Source organism: Acanthaster planci, linkage group LG02 (assembly GCF_054643075.1).
Source record: "Acanthaster planci isolate LZ-2023a linkage group LG02, COTS_SCS, whole genome shotgun sequence".
NCBI lineage: Eukaryota > Metazoa > Echinodermata > Asteroidea > Valvatida > Acanthasteridae > Acanthaster > Acanthaster planci.
Window position 1 is genome coordinate 35,410,100 of NC_141778.1, and position 23,031 is coordinate 35,433,130.

Genomic DNA, 23,031 nt, shown 5'->3' on the forward strand with positions numbered 1-23,031 from the left:
TGTGTGGCAAGAAAAGCGCTCAAAATCCAAACTTAACAAGGGTGCAGTACAAAAAAAATTATGAAGTTTGAGCTCGACGAATGCTTTAGATTCCAAGAAAAGTAGTGCTGCGCGATACCGATTTCTTTAAAACTGCCTTTATGGTTCTCGACGATAATTTTGTCAGTAACTTTATGGATAGCTACTTCCTGGAATTGTACCCGGTTTTGATCACGATAGAGGATCATTCCCCCACTTTTTCTGAAAGAGAACAAGTACACCCAGGTTAGAGGCTACAAGTTCCGAATCTTTGGTGTATGGAAAAAGCTCTACATTTGGTTCAGATAATGACACCTTTTATTAGAAATAGCCATCAGTGTCGCAAAATAATTTATTAGTGAGCTTTGCGCGCAGGAATCTACCGATTTATGTGAATGGAAAACTGACGGAGAAGAGGGCACTGTCGCTAATATCGCCTCCCCCGGGGACGACGTGTGATGCATGCGCACAGCTAGCTCTGTTCAGTTTCCTTGTATACCGCCCTCTAGTGGCAGTCGTGAACGACGCTCGGGTAAAATGGCAGTCTCTGACAAAATTTGTAAACAGTGGATAAAAATGCCAGTAGACTGACTCATCCAGATCTGGAACCTGAAGGTTAGGATTTTTATAAACGTCTTTAATATTCAAGTCATCATTTTAATCGAGACTTTCATGTGACAGTAAAACAGCAATCCATGAATTACACTGTCATGACTGTACTTGGCTTACACTTCAGAAAAGTGTTCACGGTGTGTGAGCGCATGAGCCAGACCTGGCGTCCCTGATCCCCTATGCCATGTGTGAGCCGGGGCCCCTGTGCCATGTGTGATGGTGGCAGGAAGCCTAGGCTATTTCGTATTATATCAGTCTCAATCAAATCTCTCGAAACATGTCGAAAAGCTGTCAAAACTGAGGCATTTGTTTGTAACTCCAGGGTTCAGGATTAGTGGCACTGACTAGGCCTATTTCTTGAACAACATGAACATTGGACAATGTTGGAGTTTTATTCACTAGGCCTACTCTTTCACAATCATGTCAGTTGCAAGATTGAATAGTCAGTGGCAGTGATAATGTTAGGCCTACTTGGTTCTGTTTATCATGATCTCAGGACAGGAGAAATCTCCATAGTTTCTGAAATTATTTCTGTCCCATTACATCCCTGGATTAGCTGTTGTGGCTCACTTCATTAAAATAGAGAACAGATGAATGTGTCTGTGGTCTTGTTCCTTATAACAAAAATAGAAGGCCGTGTACAAAATGCAGGGCAATGTGTGGATGTAAGATATGGATCAACGCAAGTTGCCAGCTTGTGGTTTCATGCTTTGCCAATAGTGAAGAAATCACCAAAGCCACCACAAGAGAAATGTTGCACTCTTTTAAGTTTTCAGACATTTTGCAGCCAAATTCTGAATACCAAAGAATCCATCAAAGTTAATCTTCTGATGAAGATACATGGATGGATAAACAACATTGTAACTGAGGATACATGAAGTAAAGCGCTGCGTAGTGGTACAAGATGGAGAACTCTGCCAAAGAGGAGTTATCACCATGGACGCCATTCGAGTGTGCACGTTAATGCATAGGTGCTGGCATACCAGGTGTGCGTGCCTGTCACTGCGCATTAACATGCACTGCACAGGTATAGTCCAACCCAAACGGCGCCCACGCAATTACAACATTTTACACTTATTCACGGTGAAGTTATTCATCTTGCGCCGCTGCGCGGTGCTATACGATCTTTGATTGTAACTGTGCTCTGACGAGTCTTATAGTTGAGCCTGTTATTCCTTAAATACAGTGTTATGATTGCTCTGTATTCATAGGTCTGACCGATAACATTCAGCAAGATTTCAGCAATCAGAATGTCAGTGACTATGACAGTAACAGAGACAGGTGTCAGGTGAGAACATGGTCCTTGGATGCCTGTATGGTGCACAGAAAACAAACTTATCAAAATTCAGTATTTTCCTGGCTTGCTATTTTTATCTGTTGATGATTCGCAAACAAGTTGTTGCCATGAGTGCTTAATTCAAGATTATTCAGATTGATTTGTTTTTTTTATCTTCAAGTGCTGTTGAGGGATCACCACGGCACAGTCACCACATGGATGAAACAGAAACTGTAGTATTCAATGACTGTAAAACTGGCCTCGGTAAGTAACTTCTCATCTTGGTAAATAATCAATGAACAGTGACATAGCAGTCCAAGTTGGTTACAGTAGATCACTCATTTGCATTGCCGGGAATGGAAAATACCCGTACACATTCTCAGAGGATTGCACTGACTCACTTGTCTCGTTGTAATCAGCCAGGCATTCAACCTGTCTCTAGCCAGAGCAACAACAAACTAGTTCTTGTTATGCAACACGGTATTTACAAATGAAATAAAAACCAAGACATTAAATTGTAGCATTTACAGAGAATGTTTTAACTCAAGGTTGTGTAGAGTGCAGCAAACAACATGGATGCTTTCATTTCAAAACACCATTATCTAATGGTTGGTTTGAATTGAGATTGAGATCAACCGATTTTTGTTATGTAGCTTTGTATGCTCTTTCAGTAACAACTGAGAGTTACTTTAATCATTTCTTATCCATCTGTCATTTTAAAAGATTAAAAGATGAAAAAGATTTGAAAACCTAGCTACATTTCATTTTCATACCTGTGTAGTTTTTTAATCTGTGTGTTGTTCTAAGAATTAGTTAGGTTGCATGTTTTAAAGCTGTAAATGAACCATTGTTGACACTTGAATGAAAGAAAAAGGAAGCTCTGAAATACCGCATTATTGACAGTCTAAATGAATATCTGGATCACTAGGCATCAAGATTATAGGAGGAAGGAGTGAGCAAGAGAGTGGAAGAGATTATGGCATCTTTATACGACGGGTGATCCCTGGTGGACTAGCTGAGCAAAGTGGTGGGTTGACACAGTGATCACCATCATTAGCTTACATGTAACTTGGGGAGTCAGTTTGGCGTGGTGGTTCTTTCCTCACGTTTCTTCTCTACGGTTCGATTCCCGGCTCGGTCCACATGTGGATTGGGGTTTCAGTCCCTGCCTGATTCCGTAGGTTTTACCCAGACTATTGCTGTGGGGTTTTCCTCCCACCTCTAGGAGCTACAGTGCCTGGGGCGTTTTTGAGGAATCCTTGGTGTTATTACCAGAAATTAAAATAATGATAATAACAAGCATTTCCCACTCAACACACTTCTGTTACTGAGATATTTTGTGATTATATTTTACCAGGACGTTTGAAGGAAGGAGACCAGATACTGAGTGTAAACGGCACAAGTTTACTGCGTGTTACCAATGATGAGTGAGTACCGTTACTGCCAACGTACACGTAGATGTGTTATTTACAATACCTGTGTTGTCCTTATTTCAACATGAAGGATAGGGGACTGTTACAGTCAGGGAATATCAACAGAGAGCAATTCTGCCTAGATTGTTTACCATAGTAGCGTAACATGTTTTACCTGGTAACCTGATCAAGATCCGTCAGTTTTGTGTTGTATTTAATAATCTAAATAACTGTGAACTATTTCTTGTTGGATGTTTTTGTTCAGAGCTGTACAGCATCTCCGAAGTGCCTCGGCAACTAATCAAGTTACGTTGGTTGTCACAAGAAATATGTCAGCAGTGTAAGTGCTGCAGTGTCTTGTCTGTTGCTTTTCTGAGAAATGCAGCTTGTGCAAACATTTTGAAATAAAGTTGATGATTTGTCTCATTGCAACCGCTTCAAAAGATTGTTACTCCGTTTTAATCTAATTAATCTGAAAATTTCTGTCAGTTTGCATACTCACTAGGCAAATATTCCAGTTAAGAAGTCCATCATTGTGCTGTTTTGTTTACAGGCGTCGATTTTCATTACTTATTGAAAGTCAACTTGCTAACACAAGGAATACTTTCAGCTTGGATTCACAGTCTATCTCATCAGATCAAGGCTCAGATGTACACGAGCAAAGTAAGAAGTAAAGTAAAACTACAGGTTTTGTTATGCTTTGGTTCATCCACCATAAAAAGCTCACCATACCCAGCTGCTTGAGCAAGCTATTCACAGAAATGTGCTTGGGCTGTTTTAGTCTACATCATTTATGTCTATGTTCATCTTTGGTTAGATGTGGCATCGTTTACAGGGACCTGCCTATATCTCCTATCATCCCCTGTCATCTCAGTGGATTGTGAGATAGAGAACATACTTCTTATAATGATACCGTCCATTCAGGAGACTGGGATGTTTTCAGTGTGCAAATGGCTGAATATTGACCTGCGCTCATAGTTTCTCTGTCTCATCAGCATTTCCCTTTTCTTCTTGTCTTATGAACCAGGTTCCAGACCCTGGTCTTCATCTCAAAGAGAGCGGACCTCAAGTCAGTCACCATCACCTAGTCTAGACTCTGCATCATCAGTACCGGCTGAGCTAGCTCCAAGCTCAGCTAATCAAAGGTCAGGGCTACAGCTAGCTCAAGACAGTACAATAGCCTGTCTATTCTCATTGATATCTCCTAATCATAATACGAACTGTCAAATTAAGCAATCCATCAATTTTACCTCAGCACAGTAGAGATGAGCACCGTGCACTGTTAAGTACGTATCAAGTATTAACCTGCAAGAAGCCACTGTTCGACTTCATGTTGGATCCCTGGATGAAATCCTGCAGGTAATCCACTGGCTTTCAAACTTTCCATGCAGGACGCCAGATGTGCGTGAGATTATCTTGAACAAGTTGAGTGGTCTTGGATTGAGCATATCTGGAGGCGTGGATCGACCAGACGGACCAGGGATATACATCCAAGGCATCCAACAAGATGGAGATTGTGCAAGGGTAAGGTTCACTTTTTGGGGGGTCAAACTTGCTGAGACAATGAGTCGTATGAATAAAAAGTAGCAAATGAAGTTCAAGCAAACAGCAAAAACATTTACTGAGAAGTCAAACCATTGAGATTAAACAAATGCTTGAATTTGTAGGAATAAATGTTTCTTTGACTATTCAGCATCTAGTATAAATATTAGCAAATGCTTAACGCTTGTGGGTGGCTGCAGAGCCGAATGGTTTTGCACAAGAGGGCTTCCGTTGTCTGCACGTACAGACATACACAGTGCAGCACGGTGCTGTATCTTGAGACCTCAGCATGGCAGATAAGCACGATGGCAGTAATTTGGATCGCAAAAACCTTGATGAAGAAAATTGCTCTGTCACTCTCAAATCAGTACAACTGCCTGCATGTGGTTTCTTGAGATTCCCTCCTAAAGGCATACAGCTTTTCCTTTGGAATGACATTCACGAATGCTGCCATTTTGAACATCAGTAAATGCTCCTCGTTTTCAAACTTGCCCTAACCCAGTCTTGAACAATGTCAAGAAATACTCCATTCCATTACAGAAAACAACTAAGCTCTGTTTACCTACATTTGCATATCAGCGCACATGCGCGTCAAACCTCACTGAAAAAGTTGCCCAAGCCACACCCTCCGCGCCCACTGCATGTCCCACATAAACGCTGTGTAGCACTAAGACTCGTTCTAGTTTTTTCAGCAACGCGTGCAGTCCATATCGTGCGAAATCAGAGTACAATGGAGCCTAATGGTCATATGTAATCTTGCTGAATTCGATAGAAAACTGTTAATTCAAGCCACGTTCCAGGCAAATCTCCCGGTCCCTCCAGCCTGATCGTCCCTTCAAGCGTGATATTTCCACCATCTCAACCAAGTCTAATATGCCGGGTTCAACAGTTGGGAAGTTCTCCAGGGCAAAGCCTGCGACCAGTCTCAAGCAGCACTACTCCCCTGCAAATCCCGCACACCTGCAGTAGCCAGGTGTGAGCACATGGAAACAGCGGAATTCGACGTCCATGTACATGTGGTAGGGCAGGGCGCGGGACTCGATGCAACGATATCGAACGGCTCGCGAGCCCAGCCTGGTCACAGAGGCCCGGGGCACCACCATCACCCATATCGTCATCACATTTTAGCCTCGAGAACAGCAGCCATTTTGTTGCAGGTACAGGTCAGACGTAACAGCTTCAACCTCGTTCTCATTCAAGTGCTTGGTCTTATTTTTCAACAGTGTTTCCCATGAACTATCCCCATTTTTATTCAGCTCACCCAGCATATCAGGCGGATTCCTTCACACTGAACAAAAGCCCACGACGTAACTGTCCCTCCAGATCATGGGGCCACTTCTCAGCGTCGTTTTGATGACCGGATGCCATGCGTACCCATCCCAGCAGTTCTACTGCACGGGACTTCCGGCACGATATTTATGTCCGTTCATGGTCTCGCTGTCACTCGTTTGATCAACATCCAATCCCCCCTGACACTTATGGGTTGTTACTGTTCCAGAATTCCTTCGGAGGCACCTTTTTCCTCTCATCTGTCCAACATTGTCCACTAATGAGGATAGCCTCCCTATTTTTCAGGAGGCTAATCTATCATTTACAGTCATGACATAAGCTTCAACCATGTCAACTTCCATTTCCAGTTGAGCCTTTTATACGTATTCCATCTTATTGTCAGGTGATTGTAGGGATTTTGGCACATGTACATATACATGTACCGCAGGATAAATAAATGATCTCACCAGTATTGCTCGGTATCACTGGACCCCTATCAAGTTTTTATACTACGTCCCAGGTTCTTAAACAAACCCTCGGCCTTAGACTGAGTTACCATTTGTGTCTTGGGGATAAGATCACGTTCTCCCTCTTTGACCGATGTGCTCCTCCCACGCATTCTACAGTACTGCCCACAATAAACAAACGAAGGGAACACCATCACCAGGGTAACATTGTTACCATTGTAAAGATGTTTAATTTACGGTAAGCAAAGTGTCTTAATCTCTTATCGTTCATCTGGCCAATAACTACATGTTCGAAAACTGCACGGAACATTTTTGAATTCCCCTGGTAAACAGTACAATGAACCACTTACTGCTTTCTTGTGATTCTTTGGCATTTCTTCAATAGAAGAATGTACTTTTGTGTGTACTTGGTACATTTATTTACCTGTATTCACTCATTGCCTAGTTCTTGGCATCTAAACTCGACACGGTCAATTTTGGTCCGGATAAAACTTCAGGTTTTGAAAATTATTCAATTTAACTGTCGCTCAAATAGTTCCAACTTCCACTGAAGCTGTTGTCATTAGTCACCATTGCCTTACCTTTGTCCTGTAAGGCTTCAGACAATGAGGGCTCTTGTACTTAAATTTAAGTCACAGCACTACATTTTCCTACTAAGTGGTATCATGTTAGGGTTCAAGATGAACCCTCGGGTACAAGGTCTTCCAGCCGGGTTCCTGTGTGGGCTCGGCAAATTTACATGTACAGACCAAGTTATGAGTGTAAGTGGCTGCGCCTATGCAGTGTGCCCCGCGCACACCCCTTGAGGCACCTTTCCATATGTACAATTTGGGTGCCTTGCATGCTGGCGTGTTGTTTCCGTTTCGTTTTCACAGACAGAGCGATCAACTCCATTAACATAACGCTCATGTGCGTTTTGTTCCCCCGTTACAGTCGCTCCAGGAGCTATTTCGTTGAACGCGCGGCACGTGGCGCAGGTTTTGTCGCACACGTGGAAGGGTGACGTAACTTGTGCACCTACGTGATAAGTTAGGATTGCCCTTTTTCATTTACTAACAACAAAACAAATGAACACACCATCTTTTGGGCCTTGCTGGGAGCGAATATTACTCAACTCATTGCAGCTCCAGCCCCTGTACCCTTTGGTACATGCATGCACCACCTGGTCAGTGTATTTCTTGAACAAAGTACATGTACATGTCGCAGTCGTACATAATGCTGGACCTGCAGTATCCCTTATTGGTTACCATTTGTTGTTCACTAAATTTCAGCGTAGTGGAGTGGCTGCCACTGTACTTTAGTTACCGTAGCCTTTCCTATGTCCAGGTTTTGTTCCTGCACATGGCCACGTTGCACGGAAAGTCCTACAGGTTTATGCACAGAAATTGCTCTCCTTTTTTCCTGTATTCATGATGATAATTTGGCGAGCATTTTCACACAAATTTCCTAAGCACAGCTCATGGGTTTTCATCTGTTTCACAGGTTTCATCACGCGATAACAGGCTACATGCATGTGTGACCTTGGTTGACCAGTTTCCCCATGGGTTCCCATCATGGTTACCTGACTGACGCAAGTTGTACATACTTGTAATAGCGTTAGTGGTCTATAATTCTTAGACATTGTCGACTGTATGGTTAGGTTGCATAAGGCAGGTTTTTGTCTGCTTCATGAATTTTGGTGGTCTTTGTCCCATTTCATGCCATTCATTCCATACAAAATAGCACAGCTAGTTTTGGGATCCTTGCTGGTCAGTAATGGATACAATAGTGCCCATACAACATCACAGTCAATAATGGGTAAAGCCTTCTTTTTTCCTTTACTGATTTACGTATTGTACAACCATTCAGTATAATTACATGGCTTATTAAATACGCAGTATAAAAAAAGGATGGGGGTTGCAATTTCAAAGTTATACACCCTCTTGAAATTGAAGGGACGAACACACTTTGTAAATTAATTCGTCCACAACACAAATTTTCAAAGCAGCCTTGGTGCCGTTTCAGTTGGCCTTCGTGCCCCTCTGGTATTTTGAGGGGTTGTATTTGAGGCAAAGTGGCCTTTGCCCATCTATAGCTAATGGCTGTAGCCTGCTGTTCCATTTGATAACAAGTTCCACCAGACCATGCTGCTTGAGGTCTATTGCGTCCAGACTGCAGAAAGGCTGGACCTCTGTCATTTTGCTAACGTTCCTCTCTTCAAGCCACCCACTGGACAGAGGAAGACTTCTTTGGTTGATGCCCCACCACTGGGCAACACCACTCCCACAGACTGATCCCTTCATTTGTTGCTCAACCACAGTTAGGGGAACTCATGCCTTCACCTCCCCTTCCTGTTATGAGGGGTACTTCCAGTTGCTCATAAGAGACAGAGTTATCAAGAATGTTCCTCAGTTTGATCCTTTCATTTTTGCTCAACCTCAGTGAAGGGAATTGTCATTACTCATGAGAGACAGAATTATCCAGAATGTTCTCTTTGCCTCATTTTGGCCCACAACAGTCTCAGTTCCCTTGCCTCTTGGGCCTACTTATTCATTCTCCAGTCAGGCTCCTCAACTGCCGAGACCTCCTGACTCAACCCAGGTCTCCAATGGCTCATCTGGATCCAGCCTCCCTTCATTGGTGTGCTTGGATGCTGTCACAGTCTGCCTTAGAGTAGCTGAACTTTGGGAAGTAGATTCCGCCTGGGTAGCTCAACACAGGTGGAGCCCTACAGGCAGGCTTGTGGTAGCTGACTTCTCCACTTTACGAAGTAGTACAAGACAATGGTTACTGATCCCCATTCTTCAGCTTCACTTATCATCTGGGCTTTTCCTCTTCAAACATTTAGAGGGATCAGGGCATCATTCTATCATTGTATCCCAAGTCTCTCATTGATTCAACACAGAGGCTCGTACTTTTCATCAACCAACCTTTAAAGTGGTATTTCTGATGGCTGCCCAAACATTTTCACGAGGAGGCCAATTTTATGCCTAGTCCACAGAACCAGGCCACCTTCACCGGGAACCCAGCGGCGTATGCCTCATTCCACACATGGGGTCTCTGACCACGGATCATTCAACTGATTTCTTTTCCTCAGATATCTTCCAAGGTTGACAGCAATTTCAACAATGGCAGAGGATTTATGGTGGTGCCCCGTACAAGCTTCCACATATTTCTTTGCTCATATGCAGCCATTACGAGGTGATGTCCAGCAGTTGTTCATCACAACCATCCAGCCACATCGCCCAGCCTCTTTGACCACAATCACTCAATTAAGATCAGAGGCAATAATATGTGTAAGCCCTCTTGATATTGAGGATCGAAATCAGGTGCCCATGAGACAAGCAGCACATCAACATCCTGGGCCCACCGGCTTGGAGTTTCTGTTTCAGGCATAATGAAAACAGCCTGCTGGGAGAATCTAATCACCTTCACTTCATGCTGCCTGAAGGATATATTTCCAATAGAGGGTGTCATGAGCAGGGAAACCCTCAAGCAGGTCGGCTGATCAGCAGCCTGTTCACCCCGCAAAGCTACCATTTCTCACAACTAGATAGGCAGCTTCCGGGTATGTCTAAATAACCTTTTTCAGTTAAGACCTTCGTTACCCTGCCTGTCCCTTCCCTCCCAAATTGTTACCTAACGGTGCTACTAGGCAAATGTAGGTAAACAGAGGTGAGATGTTTTCTGTAATGGAATTCCCAAAATCCAATGGGATTTTTCATTCTAGGAAGAAAACACTCGCCCCGTTTACCATCCCTCCCTATTCAAAAATACCCCCAAAAATACAAAATCAGGAGAGAGACCTAAAAAAAAAATAGGATGAGTCTTAGTGCACAAGCTTAAAGAGTAAAAAGTAAATACTTTGACCTGTTAGTGATTGCACTAATTATGTAAAACCGTTTGCTTCATTACTCATACAAACACGAGTAAATGCTTCAAAAATGGTTGTAAAAGCAAATGCTGCTTTTTATTCATACGACCCAATGGTTACATTTCCCTGTTCATGTCCAGTGCGGATATTCCAGGAAGTTTTCTCTCAGCTTCTTTGACTGAGCAGTGTGGTCATTTTCCCCCGACCAAATTCTGCTCAGAAAAAATCCTGAGACACAGAAAGTCGGTCAGAAAGCGCGAGTCAGAAAAAGCATGGGAAAGTGGCCCAGTAGAGTGTACATTGGGCCAAAGAACAACACCATGCTTTATACAAGGAAACTACACATGCGTGTTGCACATTTCATTGCGGCGTGGCATGTCTTAAATATTTCCAGTAATTTGTTTCTCTTTTGGTCGCAACCATTGCAGAAATTTTTACTGACACTCTCGGAAGATTAATTGTTGTCAAAGAGTGCTCCATTTCCATATGATAATGAGGATAGTAACGTTGTTTCTAAGGACAAAAAGAAATGCTGAAAGGTCACCGAGAGAGAGCCCTCATAAGTCATTGCATTGCCAGCTCAGTAACTTCTCCTGCGGTCTCAGTCAAACTTCCCGTGTCAAAGGTCCAATTGTGGACAGTGGTCACATTTGACCATGTTCCATTTGACCATCAGCTCGGTAAAACCCACAGAAAAAAGTCCAGTGCAAACATGGCTTATGTAGCTTGGATTGTGGAGAGTTCACATAGCCCTTCCTCTAAACCTTGACAATTTGCTCGGTGCACACATCAAGCAGCCATCTTGAAGGCATTTGAATATATGTCAGGCTGAATTGATATCACATAAAAACCCTGTGTTGCTTCTATTGGAGTGGAAGTTCCGTTCTCATTGTCAACATAGAAATGGAGTGAGTGTACTAATTATAGGAGTTATAGGAGTTACTGAGGGTGCTTTGTAAGCATAGAAACAAGGATGATTCAAGTGTTTTACTGTTTAGATTCCTCATCAAGTTATATCTACACTGTATATTAAAAATTGATGTGCACTTAAAAGCTAAGATGAGATGCTGCGTAGCAACAAGGATGAAGCAGACTGGTTCCATTGGTTCATATACTTAAACTTTAAAAGGAGGGGATGGGAACCGGGGAAGAAGCAAGAGTTCTTACCTACACTGTGGTCATATGTTAAGCATTACTGACTTTGCTTGCACTTACTAATAGTTTTCAACTTTACATAAATTTGATGGCTTAAGAGACATGTTATTACACTATGAATAGTGTTTCATTGGCATTTTACATACTTAGGATGGCCGTTTGAGAGCTGGTGATCAGCTGATGTCAGTGAATGGGGAACCGTTGTCCGGGGTAACAAATGAGGTTGCCGTGGAGATACTGACTAGAGCATCATGCAGGTAATGTCACTAAATCATTCAATGAATGTGATTATGTTGAGTTCACTTGATATTGAACAATGATGTTAAAATATTCTAGGCTTAATGTTCCTTTGTAAAAGGGATTCATAAAAAAAACAGTACTTCATGAGATGTTTTTCAGGGGACACCAAGGCAGCGACTTGTAGTTGGGTTTGTTATTAACATGAAATTCCTGACTCCTAATGTGATGTACTGACAAGATTAACATTGACCTTAATATGATTAGACTGGACCAACTCAGCTCCATTTGTTGATTTTTACAGTGTACTTCAAGATCTTGAAACCTGACAAAGTTACAAGATGCCCTTGGTGTTTTCCATACAGGACTGATGTGGATACATTATGTGTCAGCTACACTCCAGCCATGTCAGCCCACTCTTGCAGACAGCCAAGTAATTACACCCCTACCTCCTCCTACCCATCTCCATCAAGTACCAATCAACCTCTCTCCCCTCACCGGTACCCATCTCATTCCACTTCACCCTCACAACCACCACTACATACTGGTCACCAGCATCAACAGGGATCACCATTTGCCAAGGCTAGTGGCGTATCACCTCATGTTGTAGGGGATGTGGTGTCCTCTCAGGGAAACATACCCGAGTCATCTTCAGGAGAGGGGTTATCCCCCCCTGCGGTGAGGCAATTAATGTCGCCACCACGATATGAGCAAGCTACAATCAATGGTTATCCTTTATCAGGTATGTATGGAACTTCTCCACAGTCTTGAAAGAAAAAAAGAACTCAAAAGGAAAAAACCTGAAATAGGAGAACAACTGTATTTTCATTTCTTATAAATTGACAAGTCTTCACCAACTTTACTTTATTGAGGTGAGTGAAAAATTCAAGCGAAAGAATGGTTTGAACAGATGGATTGATGTCTAAGAGAAAACACATTCTTTAATTTTTGTCCACAGTTTTCCTTAACTATTTTCTTGGAGTTAACTTTTGAAGTCTCACCAACTAGTTTTTAGACTGTTTCAAAAGACTTTTATAATATCACAATAGTTACAAATTTGTTGGCTCCTTTGATTGAGTGCAGTTACAATTGCACATTCACAAGGAGTAGAATAATTTTCTTTTGGCCCCCAAAAGCCACCGGTTTCTGGTCAGGTTGGTTCCAAAAGTGTTGCGGTGATGCAGCTTTTTTCCCCCTAAAAATGCTGTATATGTAACATGTGATATCCATCGCCCCTACATGCACACGTACTGCTGATGCCAACACAGATATACGTGTAGACTGGCCCCCTCCCTATTTACTGTTTATAAGTGTTTTCAGCTTGTGAATGTACTCAGGAGATAAGACCACCTAGTTTGTAAATGTATAATACAGAATGATGTCATCTGAAAAAAAGTGTCTGACTAAATGTATGGGGCCTAGAGGTACTCCTTTACTCTACATATCACTCAACCGTACTCCTCATTTAAAACACATTAAAATTATACAGTAGCAGGATTTTAGTTGGTCAAGCAAGTTTGGCAGCTTTGGACATCATTTTTATACCAAATAAAAACGTTTAATTTGCCGACATGCAGGTTTACAGCTACGCCACGCTGACCAGAAACTGGAGACTTTCTTTGCCTATATAGGTTTTTTGGAATAAGCAAGCCTTACTCTTTGGGTCAATGGTCCTTTACCATTTTTTGTTTATCATAAAGATTTGCCTCCTTTGTTGCCAATCATTTCAACTTGTTTTATCTTGATGTACTTCAAATGCATTCATATCTCATTGCACTGTTATCATTCCATGCATTATATAATCATCGATATTTCATGCCTCATGTCTTGGAATGATGGGCACGATCTTTCCTCATCTAGCGCTCCATCATCAAGCACCGTCCAATATTGCCATGCCATTGTATCTTCAGAGACATTTACACATTCAACCAGCATCATCCTCAACTCCGCAAGCCGACAGCACCAATGGTAATACAAGTCTTATGTTGCATGTCAGTTTTCCCTACAGTACTAGAATGGATTTCATAGATTTGATAGATTTCCATCCATCAAACCTGAATTCAATCTCATTGTTTTATTAGCTATGAGTTTTGAGATACCAAATTGTCTTTTTCCAATAGGTCACCTTAACAGATTTCCTGCACCACACAGCAGTCACCTGGAGCCGTCACCAGTCCTGCCTACAAGCAGTGTCACCGTGGCAACGCATCATCACAACACCCAATCCTCAGCAGCATCTCCTTTAGCTACACCCCCTATTGGTACCTCTGCCATTAGTCCCTCTCCATCTCAGACCAGCTCTCGTAGGAGACGACTTTCTCTTGATCCACATGTCAGGTTAAGGATTGATAAACTTCAAGTGGTAAGTCTTTGCTGGCATGTACAACTGATTGACTTTGTAAAGTACACCTTTCATATACCGTGTATGCCTTGGTTTCTAGACATTTGAGTAGAATTGTGTTTGCTGTGTACTTTATAGTTGAAAAGCCCTGAGTACGTGTATGCTTGTTAACGTGTTAACAATAATGTCTTAGTGCCCAAAGTGGCACAGTTCAGAATTAAAAGCATGGAAGATATTAAAGATTGTTGATTATTGAGTGATCCTTTTGCCAACTCTATGAAGTTGTCCTCAGCCTCAGACACAGAATATTTTTTGGAAAGCAGTCAATGCCTGTTTTGAAACGATTCATTGATATTGTGTACATGTTCTCTCTAAAAGGGCTGGCTGTGACTTTCACTTACTGTTCTTAGTTTTGACATGCTAAACTATTGTTATTATTATTAGTGGTTTATTTTTAACCGTACTCCTTGCCGCCAGTGGCAGAATTTTGAATACAATTTACATTAACCACTTCCTGCCGGGGATTCTGGATCCGGATGCTTTATATGAGTGGCCGGGGTCTCCGAACTCGGACAAAGGGAACAGGGCCTTGTAACAAAAGACCGTACTCGGAACAAAAGACCAGGCTGCTGGGCATTACCGACATTTTTTCACTCTCAAAAGTGGTGATAATCCAGCCTTGTTTTGAAACAGTATACCAGGGTTTGGGGCATTTAGAACGAGCCGATTACCACCAGGGACAAAGCGCTCCACCACTGCAGCGATGAGCCACACAGCACTGCTGCACGCTAATCTGGCCCCTATTGAAAAGAGGTCAGCGGTGCACTGTGCCAGGTTCGTGAACAAAAGAAAGTTACATAACACCGCACAATCTGGGCTCTTTTTACAAGGCTGCAGGCCTGGCTGAAATACTCGGGCATCAATAGATTTTGTCTGTCAGGCTAGAGGGGCCACCAAGCAGTCCTTCGTGTGTTTGTAAGTGTCCAGTAAATGAAGATAGGAAATTTTAATGAAAATTTTGAAACAGAAAAAAAATGATAAATATCCCGGCCCAGCATCATCAACATTGGTAACTGCCCCAGCAGGAAGTGGTTCAAAACAGATAAATATAGATTTATATGTACATTTAAAATGGAGAAATTATGAAACAGCTGAAGGCCTTGAATACCTTCACTACCTTGCCGCAAAAAGAACATTAATGACTAAGATTTCCTTCAGTGAATAACATAACTATTTGACGTTGTCATATAATTATACATTTTTGGATGTAATCGGATATCTTCAGGCCTTGAAGTATCTTGGGATTGATCCAACTGATGAGGAGAAGGTGGAACTTAGAAGGAGACTGAAAGTAGACCAGTCAGGCATGGTGCCATATGGAGGTATGCCATTTAGACATGGATCAGTGTATGGTTGTAACCTGATTGTTACAGTGCTAACAACTGAATTAATTAATATTTTCCCTCTCGTTGGCAGAGTTTGTTGCCATTGCCAGACAGATCTTCAAGATGCAACTCGATGACAGTCGGTTTGGGGCAGGGTCATTGACCTTTGCAGCTCAAGATGTGACTGATTTTGCAGAACCACCCCTCTTCCAGGAGCAGGTATGCTTCGTTCTTGCAAATCAGTTGATTCTCTTTGTACATTTACTTCTGTTAATATCGAAGGAATGTATCAGCAACCATCTGCATATCTTTTAAAGGTAGGCCTTAACATTATCCAATATGATTTATAGCCTGAGGACCAGATAATTAGGGTTAAAGTTTGAGATTTCCTTCAGTGCAGTCTTTCGATCAACTGATGCCATTCAACCTGTTTTTGTATCTCAGCCCCAGCAAGTTCTTCCAAGCTCGGTTCCTGTCAGTGAACTTGACAGAGTCAGGAGGGAGAGAGATGAAGCTCTACGAGAAATAGAAAGGCTGAAGGTAATGCATTCATTCTTTTTGGAATGACAATCCAATCACTTTAGGAGCATCTCTGAAGTTAGAGTTTCCATGGGAACACTGGTCATTGCTGTGTAGAAAATCAGCCTTCCCAACTCGATCACAACTGAAATGGACTTGATTGCTTGAGTGCAGGCAAGAATTCAAGTCTAGCTTCTCTTCTTGCAAGAAGGGAATGCACATGCAAAAGGCACATTCTGTAATCAACAAATATCCATCTGCTTGTCTAGGTACAACTTCAAGAAAAGGATCGATCCTTCAATATAGCTGAGGAAGAGTTACTACGTATTCGCAAGGTTGGTACACATCAAGATTTGTGGATGGGTTGGATTCTAGATCCAATCAAAACTTCAGAGGTGTTATAATGAACTCAATTTGATATGGCATACAATTTTGTAGTGCAAATTGTAGAAAGTCCCCTCTCCGTTTTTTTGTCCTTGAAAAGGCTTGCTTGCTAACGGGAATAATGTTACACTTGCAGTGCAGGTTTAGTGATAATTTGTTGTGACATTTGATTTTGAAGATAATATATGGGAGCAGAGAGGCACAATTGACCTGTAACATAAATGATATCACATTTCTTTTCCATGTGTGCTTTGCTATGGGGACACCATGGATTACATCCCACCTCGATGCCATAGGAAAACACACATGTAAACACAGTGTGACATTACTACGTTATAGGTCTATTGTTTTGCAACAAAAGGGTGTGTCTTGGTATATCTCAAGTTGAATTTTGTAGATCTTATGGTAATAATTTCAACATTTCAGGATTTTTAATCCACATGTAAGATAGGTGTCAAGATTTGTCATTTGGTCAAATAACTGATCATTCAGTAAATTAGTTATTCTCATTTCAACTTGTTTGTATTATAGGAAGCTCAAGGAGCGATACATGAAAGCCGAGCTTTGAAGAGTCGTGTCCATCTGGCTGAGGCAGCGCAACGTGAAGCTCGCAACATTGAGATAGATTATGAAGAAGTAGTCCACATGCTAGAAGCTGAGATTGCAATATTGCAAAAGAAGATATCCAAGACACCTCCTCCTAACAAGGTAGATTGTGCCCTCAATCACACCACTCTTCATGTTTTCAGGGAAATCTTTCTTCTGCTTCTTTATACAGATTGATCTTGTCAATCGGTCTGACTTGTAAAACTATGATAACGTGAATGACAGATTTTCTGTAGCATTTTGTTCAAATGAGTGTTGTATATTTCATTTTGTTGATGGTCTTGTAATGCAAGTGTCAAATTCTAGCAGTTCTGTACATTTCAGTTCGGGAAATAATTCTACAGTAATTGCACACGATTTTAGCCTTTTAATCATTTGACTGTGTTAGTATTCACTTTAGCATTATTCTGTACATAAATGAAGTTGATCTCTTGACAACTCATTTAACCATTCAGTTGTCATGTATCCATCATTTCTGCTTGTGCTAGGATTTTAATCTGATCCAGTGCTCCTTACATTTACAGGTCAGTTCAGCAGGTGTTGAGGAACTTGATAAGAGGATAGCTGTTATGAGCTGTGAGCTAAGAAAAGCTGAGATCAGTAAAAAGACATATGAAGTAGCCACAGAGAAGCTATTGCAGTTTGCTGAGGTTGGTAATAATTGGATTAATAAGAGCTAGATTTCTTGAGAGAGAAACACTCCACTACAGAGAGAGGCCAGATTTCCAGTGTCATTTCCTTGATGACATTTCAACACCTTTCCCAACTTGTTATCCTTTTAATCCCATTATCAAACAATTACTGGCAATCTGTAATCAAACACCAACAAACTTGGGTTTTCCCTCCACTGCTTTCAAGAACTGAAGCGTGAATTTGTGGTTAGCATTCTTGACTTTGCTGTTGCTTCCCCCCACCATTCAAAGTTTGCAGAGAGCGATGGTAACACAGATCCCAAGAAGTGATAGATGACTGTTGGTTATAATTAACTCGGAAGATAAGAATTAAGATCAACAAAGGATGACACCACTAGCCTCTCAAGCTTGTTGACACAAGATAAACAGTGCAAACTAATAAAAAATCCCAAAAGACAGTACCTTTTAAGAGATAGAACCTCCTAACTTGGAAACCCTCTAGCAAGTGGAGTGGGAACAGCATGTATGGGCAGGTATCACAATTCGTCATTTTGTGATTTCATCACAGTGTTCATGTGTAGTTTTATTTTTATCTTCAGCTTGTCCACGAGTTCGTCAGTCATGGCCCCAATGCCATCATGGTGAACCAAACAAGGGGGCGTGGGGAGAGTGCCAGACGGGGTGATACAGGCTTCATACCCCCAGGGTACCTAGCTAAACACAACAAGCAAGGCCCATTGAATCTTGCTACAGAAGCAAAAGAGACGGTCAAAGCAGTCAAAAAACTATTGGATGTTGAACGTAAGTCCTGTTTGATGAGATGTTTGATGTTGTCCTTCACAGTAATTTCATTTTAACATTTCAACAGATTCAAGATAAACATTTCCATTGGATAATAATAGTCAATGGGTTGATGTGAACCATTTTGTTATGTAGCTTGAAACTGTCGTATCATAATTCTAGAATTGTGGAAGTAGTTTGACAGACACCCTGGGGGTTCCGGGTTATGCATTTTCTTCATTAATCATAAATGCTTATAGATGTCCGTGCAGAAGCTTCTGCAGTGCTGAAGATATGGTTGAGTTGTCTCCAATCCACAATTGTGTAATGGTGTGACTATTGATTGCATTCTAGCATTACCATATGGCTGGGAAGAGGCCTATACAGCAGATGGCATGAAGTACTATCTCAAGTGAGTTATCCAAAAGAATGTTTTGTTTTCCGACTCAAGGTGTTTGACAAACATAAAAGTGCAAGTGACTGTGTGCATGGCTTAGTTATCAAAACGGAGAGCTCTATAGTTTATTCAAGGATGTCTGTTTGAAGCTCACTTATAAAAAATATCCATTCTATTCTCTGTCAGTTTTCCCCTCGGAGTTTTGATGAGGATACCATATCTCTATTGTATGTTTTCTTTCGTATGGATTTTATTTTTAAAAACTTATGGCACAGGTTATAAAAACCTCTTGCTTTGAAAAGAAAATATGCTCAATTGAAAATGGACCGATTACTAATGGATATTTCATGATATGAAATATGTGCACTGAAAGTGGATGTGTAAGTCTCAGTTTCTACCTTCTAGGAAAAGGATGTAAGAAAATCATCAGGTTGGTTTGGTTTTCCTTTAGTTGTTTTCAATTTTGTCTTACGCTTTGGATTTTAGGAAACCACGCAGGATGTCATGGTTATCAATTCAGTTTTGTGACGTCTAAAGTGTTCTCTTTTGATTTTAATAGATTTTGATTTTCGACATTGATGAAAAAGATCACAAGCAAAGTCCAATTGCAGTCAATATGTGACCAGCTCTACAAAGATAGGTATTATAGGAAGTGGAAAAAGAAATCAGCCAAGAAGAAAGTCTCTTAATACCCATAGCAACAGTTAGGTTTCTTATTGTGAAAGTGTACTAGAAGCCACTAAACCAAGAAGTAAAAAAATCACCCTGTCCACATAAAAAAGCTGTTAGTGTGAACTAGCACAGTGTCCCTTAATACCCTTTTTGATAGAGCGGGTCACATATTTGCTCCTCATTTCTGTTGAATGAGGTGCATTGTCATGAACAGATGCATCAACCAAAGGGAAAAGACATCAAACAGCAAGACTGGTAAAAAAAATCATGCAAACATTGTATCTTCATCATCGCATTTTCCATTTTGTTAATTTCTTTGACAGTCATGTGAACCAGAGAACCACATGGATTCATCCTGTGTCTAGCATCAACCACCTGCCAGCCATAGAGGAAAATGGTAGAGACTTACCAGAGACCAAAACATGAAATGAGTAGCAAGGAAACCTGGCTTTTTATTTTCCGAAGTTTATTTCTTCAGCAGGCTTTACATTTGTTGTTGTGTGTCACTGATTTTCTCTAACCCAAGAGCATTTCTAGACCATTTTAAATGGGAGGGGGGTTAACTATTATGAAATTTGCTGACAGAGCATCGACAAATAAGTTGATGCCCACCCTGCATCCTTTCCCCTTCTCCATTCTTGCCAACAGCACCATGATTTTGCCAACAAAACTGATAAATGGAGGGGTGCAAACCCCTCCCCCCAGCAACGGCCACACCTCTCTTCCTCATTCTTCCCCTGTTAGCATTGATTCATTTATAAGCAGTATTTTTGTATCCATTTACGTCAGCTTTTATGTGTCTGGTCATTATTTTTTAAATCTCAAATTTCTAGCATGGTGTAGTTTCTACTAGGCTCAAATGCTTTGCCCATTGATCATTGTAAAGAGAAGGTATGAATGTACTTGACATTTTGTAGCTATAAATGAGGCAGAATTTCTTCATTATGTGAAGTATTGCTTTTGCAAGTCTCTTGTAGATTTAAGGCAAAAAAGAAACTTCAAATCATGTTTCTTATGAAAAAGGTTGATATATTTTTAATTTTTATTTGGGATGTTGTATTTTTTCTAGCAATCACTGTAATAAAGAGATTAAAATAGCCTCCAAAATAGCAATAACTGTTTTGTTCCTTTATTTCTATTTTATTATCTAGATTAATTAACAGTTCTTTTCACAACTGTCTTGAAAGATTTCTTGGACCTTTAAATTTGTAAATAATTACATGTACTTCAGCAGGGTATTCATCTTTTGTTCCAGCTTGTACATATTGTTCTTCTTTCATCAATTTACACGCATTTCATGAGACTCTGTCATGGCAGGCTATCTATATTACATAATTTATTCCAAATCCCGTAATTTCTGAGCATAATTTTGTTAAGATGAATATACAGTTTCTTATAGGTGCAAGTATGACAAATGATTTAATTAATGGGGATAAGATAATGGTATAGTTTACAGAGCTATTCTGTTTTTTGGTAAACTATGCTGAATATTGATGGTCCTTTGAATAATTTGTTTGAATATGCAAGGAACGGTCATTAGTCACTCCTTATTTGTCTTATTAACTTGATAAATTTTACATATATTCAGGAATTATTGTCTTGAATTTAACTACCATTTAATCGTTCATATCACAACCATCTGAAGTTCGTTTTTTATTGTTGAATCACTCCCCTTTTTCGACGAAAATAAGTTAAATCCAGTATTCCAGATCTCTACTCAGTATTTCAAGTCTGTTTAATCCTCTTTGTTTGTTTTTACTATTTCCCTATAGATACCTTTTTAATAAGGTTTACAGGGTGCCCCCATGTCAGAAGTAGCTTTTTTTCCTCGCAAGAGATGCATTTGTAGCGGTATCAAAGTAAAAAATTCAGAGAGTGCTATTTTTTTTCAAAACTGAAGGCTTCATTTAAATTCAGTGATGCATTTCGGACATAATCTCGATTACGTAAGACAGTTATTGTCTGAACCGTCCGATGTAATTTATCACAGCCATCAAACTGCTGTTATGACGATTGTAACATGGAGGTATGGTTGTAACGTCCCTAGATATTCTATCTCAGGATGTCATCTTGCCTACAGTATGTTGTCATCTTGAGATAAAATACCGCCAGGATCTCAAGTCCGATGGCACGGCATGCGTCGCAAGACTTTGGCACGCAGCCAAATGCAAAATGGCCCACAGCACTGAGGGAAGTAAAAATTGCTTGCACAATGTTTTGTAAAGGAAATATCGGCAGGCCTGCATCACAGAATTATGAGTACGCATTTGTCAAGGGCACACGAATGTATCGTTAACCTGACTACCCGTGTATTGTTCAACAGAACTCTATCCAATGAATGCGCAACAAACGCTACGATACGCATCTAGAGACGGTTACCATATCCATCGCGGCACCCCATGCATGATGGGGCGCACCGGAGGCGATATGACATCGTGGAAATTGGGCTGATGACGACGGACAACACTGTTTTCAGAAAAGCATTTACTGACCGCTTCGAAAGGCCTCAAAGTCTTCTTTTGTTTTAAGCGAGATAGCATTTGAAGTGCATTTTTACATATGTGAAAATAAGCAACAGTTATTGCTAATTTGCAATTAAAATCAAAATTTTGACAATCGTTTGAGTAGGAGACCTCATCTGTCATGTCTGTCTGAAGGAGCTCTAGAGACGTACGAACATTTTCAAGGGCGCCCTCCTTTCAGAAACTTGACGCCCTTCGAGGAACAAAATGTTACTTTGACCATGCTTTGACCTGCGGGAGTTGGACTTGGAAACATCACTCGTATCAAAGAAATTAAAGGTGTTTTGTTGACAATTGGTAATCGTCTATTTGTAAAATGAAATTGGGACAAAGTTTAATATTTCGGTAACTGGTGCTTTAGACTCAGATGCAGCATTTCTCTGGCCGAACAATGTCGTGAGCTACGCGACGCAGTTAACTAAGTTGTTTTTCTTTAACTGATTCGCCGATGTCACATCATGATAGTTGATCTTCAACATTGATTTGCAAGTACTTTTTAACATTTAACTCATACGATCACATAGGAAATGGATATATTTTTCTCCTTGAATACAAACTACTACAGCTTTTCAAGGAACCTAATGATGAGCAACATCCTCCTGGTGGTTGGCATCCTGCAATTAATTTGACACCCCGCACCTCCCGCCTAGACTACTTGACCATGGTGAAGGCCTTCCTTCGTGACTTGACCAACGAGCAAAATGAGAATCCCCCTTAACTGTATTCAGGAATGGTTACCAAACTAACCTTGACTTAACTACATGTATTCCAAAGGAAACCCATTGTTGTATTTTTTGAGGTCATCTAATTCAAGTATTTTTCGGTGTCTATTTCTAACCCACCTTTGCCTTTGGAATTAATTGGATAGTGACGTCAATCGGATTCACAAGTAAACCCACAATGCGTTTGATCATGGTACCCGGCGTACCCTACGCATTTTGATTTGGTCGAG

At 40.9% G+C, this 23,031-nt stretch overlaps 1 protein-coding gene across 2 annotated transcripts; it reads left to right on the plus strand.

Moving 5' to 3' along the window:
- The first annotated feature begins 507 nt into the window (after window positions 1-507).
- On the plus strand, window positions 508-21,273 carry stxbp4 (syntaxin binding protein 4). 2 transcript variants are annotated; one of them, XM_022247350.2, is made up of 22 exons: window positions 508-633; window positions 1,842-1,918; window positions 2,088-2,170; window positions 2,835-2,933; window positions 3,264-3,333; window positions 3,584-3,658; window positions 3,872-3,981; window positions 4,346-4,463; window positions 4,710-4,842; window positions 11,755-11,861; window positions 12,207-12,583; window positions 13,702-13,809; window positions 13,962-14,203; window positions 15,468-15,564; window positions 15,659-15,786; window positions 16,012-16,107; window positions 16,356-16,421; window positions 17,002-17,178; window positions 17,601-17,726; window positions 18,308-18,509; window positions 18,843-18,900; window positions 19,881-21,273. In XM_022247350.2, the coding sequence occupies exons 2-22, from the start codon at window positions 1,881-1,883 to the stop codon at window positions 19,981-19,983; spliced, it is 2,613 nt and encodes an 870-aa protein (XP_022103042.2). In that variant the 5' UTR covers window positions 508-633; window positions 1,842-1,880; the 3' UTR covers window positions 19,984-21,273. The 2 variants fall into 2 exon arrangements, with proteins under 2 accessions (XP_022103042.2, XP_022103044.2); XM_022247352.2 differs by lacking the exon at window positions 13,702-13,809 and having other exon boundaries at window positions 12,207-12,274.
- Window positions 21,274-23,031: the final 1,758 nt, after the last annotated feature.

Bases quoted from the DNA above. Each gene is read 5' to 3' on its own strand.
- stxbp4 (XM_022247350.2), top strand. From the start codon at position 1,881: ATGTCAGTGACTATGACAGTAACAGAGACAGGTGTCAG. The intron at 14,204-15,467 runs GTAAGTCTTTGC...GGATATCTTCAG, and splicing joins GGATTGATAAACTTCAAGTG to GCCTTGAAGTATCTTGGGAT. The intron at 15,565-15,658 runs GTATGCCATTTA...TCTCGTTGGCAG, and splicing joins AGGCATGGTGCCATATGGAG to AGTTTGTTGCCATTGCCAGA.